Raw genomic sequence first — 5,021 nt, forward strand, 5'->3', positions numbered from 1 at the left:
CCGCCGCTGCGGCATGTGCGGAGTATGGAAGCAGCCGCGCAGCTTGGTGCGTGTGGTGTATGTGGTCAGTTTTGGGCGCTGTTTCATTGGATTCCGTGGGCCAGGAATTTTGACTCACCCAAACCAAGGTAGGACCAAAGCTTCAGAGCCAGCGAGGCCAGCAGCAGCGCGTGCGCGAGCGCGGCCTCAATGGCCTCTCCCGGAGACAGCGGGATGTTGAGATCCGCCAGGCTGTCAAAGGATGACCACGAGCGGCGGTGCCGGGGCCTGTCGCGACCACCACCATCGCCACCGTCGCTGCTGCCGCGCGGGCGCGCCGCCGCGACCACCGATCGCTGGGCCTCCGCCGACGCAGCCATCGCGACCGTTCTGCCGCCTATGCCGGTCAGCATCGCCTCCGCCGCGGCGCCGGCGCGCGCGCCGGCGGAGCCGCTGATGCGCCGCTGCCGCTGCTGCTGCTGCTGCTTCTGACCCACCGCCGCTCCGGCGCGACGGACTTGCTGGTCAGCCGCGCGTATATACTCGCGCGGCAGTATAATGAAGGCGTTTAAGGTGAATTTCGCGGCAGCGAAACCCGGACACACTTCAGACTGGTGAGCTCGGCAATCTGGGAGACCAGACAACGAGGCAGTCGACTCAGATGTATTTGAGAGTACTTTCAACAGTCGGATTGACGATGCGCATGACTAGAGCCACTCAGTCTCGTGTTTGGTGAGCTGGCAAGTTTGTGGCGCGGTTTTACCAGCGTTATGGTGAACCCGGCAGAACTGTCCTTCCTGAACGATCGAACATTCTCGGAAGTCTTGTGTAGCCTGCACGTCATCCCAAACCCCTCGCTCATCACCACCAGCTGGCGTTGTTGGCTGCTTTGCCCGACCGGCCGCCGCGACAACAGCACACGTCATCCGAAGCAGCGGTGCGTCGGAGCCGCCTGCATGCATGCTGTCTCGTGCATCGAAAAACTTGTTACTATTGCAGGCGTGTGGATGGTCGAAGGTCGCTCAGTGCCGCGTGCGGGGTCCCCTGCCGTTGCTACTGCTGTCATCAGAACCCACCACCTCCTGTGCTTAGCGCCCCGAGAACGTCCCGCGCGGGTATGCCTCGACGATGCGGCTCGGCCACGCATGCTCCAGCTCGCACATTGCGACGGCCCTGTCGCCACGCAGCGCCGCCGCCTCCCGTTTGGCGCGCCGCCCCGCCGCGATGGCAGCCTGCGAGCCATTGAGCGCACAACACGCACGCCGGCCCGGCACACTTTGAAACAGCTGGGTGTAGCGCGGCCGTCCATCCAACAAACACACAGCAGATACCCCATGACGATTCAGGCTCCCAGCGGCCGGCCCATCGGCGCATCGCCGCCCCCAGCACCACCCAACGCGCCCCTTCGCCCACCAATCCTCGCACCCTCGCGCGCACCTCCCGGTCCCTGGCGCGCCGCTCCGCCTGCTCCCTCTTGGCGGCCGCCCAATCCTCATACGTCTTGCCGCCCGCAGCCAGCAGCTCTCGCCGCCTGATTTCCTGGGCTGTCAAAAACACGCGCCTCTGCCCGTCCGCTTCCGCGCCAGCCCCGCCCGCTTCTGCACCGCTGCCGCCGCCGCCGCCGCCGCCGCCGCCGCTCGCCTGTTCTCCCTCGCCGAACGAGATTCTCAGTGCCGCTGCCCGCCCGTCGCCGCCGCCGAAGCCGCCTTCGAATTGCTGCTGCTGCTGTTGCTGCTGCTGCTGATGTTGCTGCTGCTGCTGCTGCTGCTGCTGCTGCACATGTCGCCAGCCCCTCTGGAGGTCGGCCCTAACCAGTGCCCGCAGCTTGTGGGCAGCTTCCTTGTAGAGGGGCCCGCCGGCACGGCCTAGCGTGGGCGGCGCAAACGGATCTCAGCAGGAACCAGCCCTCCGAAGAGGCAGGCAGGGGACGGCTCCACTGGCCCCAACGCTCGAACGCACCCTCACCAGGCACGCACGCACGCATGCACGCACATGCGCGCACACCCACACCCACACCAACACCCAAACACACACATGTGTGTGTACACACCTGGCTTGCAGAGCTCCTCAAAGCCCCGCAGCGCAGCCTGCAGCTCGGCTCGATCCCCCCCTCCCACCGCCGCCGCCAGCCGCGCCGCCGCCACTCTGGCGGCCTCGATGCGCGCCGCCTCGCCCTCCTCCAGCCCTGCGTCCCTGACAATCTCCTGCCCGTATGATTGCACGCATGTACGCCGGTTCAGCACAGCAAACGCGGCCTCGAAGCACGCAAAACGCCCGGCGAGGCGGGAGCGCGCGCGGCGCACAGCGCAGGATGGCTCGCAGCTTGTTCACCTGCACCCAGTGCACTTCGGTTCGCTGTACAACCCGAGGCCAGCTGGGTTTATAAACGCCCCAGCAAGCATCCCAGCTGCAGACATAGACAATCAGCAAGCGTGCAGAATCTGCGCGCACGCGCGCGCATGCGCACCAGGCATGCCGCGAGCACCCCATCGTCTGCGACCCTGACCAGCCGCTCAACCCGGGCGCGCGCCTCCCGCTGCAGCAGCGCCAGCTTGGCCTGCTTCGCCGCCAGCGCCTCCTCCGGGCCCAGCAGCGCCGACAGGTGCCGCAGCAGCCGCTGCGTCCGCCGCCGCAGCTCGTCGGCCGCGGCGGCCGCCGCGGCCGCGGCGCGGCGGCGGGCGGAGAGCGTGCCGCCGACGCGCGGGGCGGCGCCGCTCGTTTCGAGCGCCTCCCGCCCGCCCGCGTGGTGGCCATTGTCGCCATCCGCACTGCTGCGGTCAGCCTGCTGCGCTTTGCTGCCGACGGGGGCCGCGCCGTCCCCTCCGTCGCCGGCGCCGCAGCCGCCCGCTGCGCAGCCCGGCCCGAGCCAGACCTCGAGCAGTGTCGGCCCGCCGCCCTCGAGGCGCCCCGCCAGGGGGTTGTCATCGAGATTAACGACCCTCAGTTCAACAAGCCTGGGCGGGCGAGGCGCCGGGGCGCGCGGTCAAACGTGCCTGGGTCAAACGCATTCGGCCAGCGCGAGGGGGCCGGCTGCGGGTTTGGGCGGGCGGTGGCTGGCCCGAATTGCATAACCCAGTCACCCGTGGCAGTCCTTGCCCCCCCCGTCCCTCCTCACTTTGCCAGGCCGGCCGGCACTGAATCGAGCAGGTTGTCCTGCGGTCCCGGCGCAAGCGGGAGTCGAGGGCATCAGGTGGCGGCTGCAAGCGCTGTGCTGTGCGCGCTGAGACCCACCTGACTGCAATCGCTCGGGCCCAATCGGGTTGGTGGGACCCCGCCCAAGCGCGTCAGTGCACGGCGGCGTCCAGGCAGCAGCAACAGCATGCGTGAAATGGTACAGGAATCCATATGCAGGCCATCCACACCAGGCCGCTGGCCTGGTGGCCCAGGCTGCCAGCCTGGGCAGCCGGCAGTGCCCAGCTAGCGTCATACGGGCATCGAACACCCGGCGGGCTGTTCTTGTCCAGACCTGCAGCTCCAGGCGCTGCAGCTTTGCCAGATCACAGATCTCCCGCGGCAGCTCCGTCATCCTGTTGCCGCCCAGCAGCAGCACCCGCAGCTCCCGCAGGCGGCCGACGTCTGGCGGCAGCGCCGCCAGCCGGTTGCCCGACAATATGATCTGCTGCGCGGTGGTTTTTGCCCAGAGCTCGGGCGGCAGCGCGGCGAGGCCGCGGCGCTCGCCGCGCAGGATGAGCTCGCCGCACAGCCACGCCTGTGGTGCGCGGGTCGCGGGCGGTGCGTGTGTTGCTGCTGCACATGCAGCTGCTGCGGCAGGCAGCGGCGCGCTGCTGCGAGTTGGACGCCGGCGCGGCACGCAAGGGACGGGGGCGTATCGTATGTTCAAGCGTTTCTACTCACGTTGCCCGTCTTTTCAACACGCCGAGCCTTGGTGGACCCGCCTCCATCGCATGTAAGCGCTGGAATCAGGTCGAACTCGATTCCCCCGAACATGGCTGCTAAGATTTTGCACAGTCACGAAACTATATCAGCACTTCATCTTTTTGCCTCATCAACACATGGCCCGTCACGCCTCGTAGTTTTGGAGAGCATCGCAGTTGACCAAGCTGACCACGCGCGGCGCATCCTCGACTGATGGCCATCAGGGTGCTGCCCCTCCGAACATGCCCTCACATTTTTGTTGCAGAAGCCTTGGTAGGCGACCTGTTACTGGAAAGCAGCGCCTCAAAGAAGCCCTAGCGGTGTCCTTGGCCCCGATGTGCACGCGCAGCGGTGCAACCAGAAAAAAAAACATGTGGCCCCCACAGGAGGCGGTGCGAATGAGCACTGTGTCGAGGGGAAAAGCCATTGCAGTGGTGAAAATTCAAGGATGGGGCCGCACTGCGCCTCCTGCGTCAGCCGGCCCAGACACGGAGCTCCCCCCTGGATTGCAAAACTGTGCCTGCCGCGCGCGCCACCCCGCCGAGCCGGCCCGGCGCTGATAACAACCGCTCCGACGCGCGAGCTGCACCCTCTGGGCTAAAATGGCGCTGTCTGGGACCCTCCTGCCGGTGGAAATATCTGCCTGGACTCTGCTGCCGCCTTGCCGCACCCCTTTTGAGGGCGCCGGCGCCACCCCACCCTACCACCTACCCCGCCCTCTCGGCGGGCCACATGGGGCTCCGGTCGGCCCCGGGCCCCTTCCTGGGATGGCCATCAGAAACAAAGAGGGAACGGTGCTGCCGGGCCGCCGCGATAATCGTGCAAGGCGACGAAAATTGTCTCAGGCCCCGCTGAGCCGGCGCTTGTGGCCCGTGAGCGTCGCGCGGCCGCCAGACAGGCAGCCGCCGCCGCCAACGCGCGGGGTGCGCTCCTCCTCCGCCGCCCCCTCGCTCTCCGCGCCGCCGCCGCCGCCGGTCGGGGCCCCGGCGCCGTCCATGGCCGGCACGCCCGCCGGCGCCCCCGGCTCGGCGGCTCCAGTCGCGACGAGCAGGGGCGCGGGCGGCTGCGCCAGCGCGGCGCAGAGCTCCATGAGCCCGTGGCAGGTGATGCGCCGCAGGCTGGCCTCGAACTCTGCCGTCTCGCAGTCGCCCCACTCACCGACACCC

The 5,021-nt window shown here is 68.1% G+C and overlaps 3 protein-coding genes across 3 annotated transcripts in view; all 3 read right to left on the bottom strand.

Moving 5' to 3' along the window:
* MNEG_11644 (hypothetical protein) overlaps positions 1–359 on the bottom strand; it is a gene marked incomplete at both ends in the record, with an annotated part of 3,897 nt that extends 3,538 nt beyond the window's left edge. Inside the window, one exon of the mRNA XM_014039882.1 lies at positions 119–359. Within this exon, the coding sequence (XP_013895336.1) occupies positions 119–359 (241 nt within the window). The remainder of the gene's footprint in view (positions 1–118) is intronic.
* Positions 360–1,067: 708 nt separating this feature from the next.
* Positions 1,068–3,927, bottom strand: MNEG_11645 (hypothetical protein; the record flags this gene model as incomplete). The annotated part of the gene is made up of 7 exons (XM_014039883.1): positions 1,068–1,211; positions 1,417–1,844; positions 2,030–2,183; positions 2,447–2,933; positions 3,095–3,132; positions 3,446–3,688; positions 3,835–3,927. 7 exons carry the CDS (start codon positions 3,925–3,927, stop codon positions 1,068–1,070), a joined length of 1,587 nt encoding a protein of 528 aa, XP_013895337.1.
* A 769-nt stretch (positions 3,928–4,696) lies between these two features.
* On the bottom strand, positions 4,697–5,008 carry MNEG_11646 (hypothetical protein; the record flags this gene model as incomplete). The annotated part of the gene is made up of 1 exon (XM_014039884.1): positions 4,697–5,008. A coding segment is annotated over one exon (312 nt), but the record flags the coding sequence as incomplete, so codon positions are not given.
* Between the last annotated feature and the right edge of the window lie 13 nt (positions 5,009–5,021).

This window comes from Monoraphidium neglectum (assembly GCF_000611645.1).
Source record: "Monoraphidium neglectum strain SAG 48.87 unplaced genomic scaffold scaffold02844, whole genome shotgun sequence".
NCBI lineage: Eukaryota > Viridiplantae > Chlorophyta > Chlorophyceae > Sphaeropleales > Selenastraceae > Monoraphidium > Monoraphidium neglectum.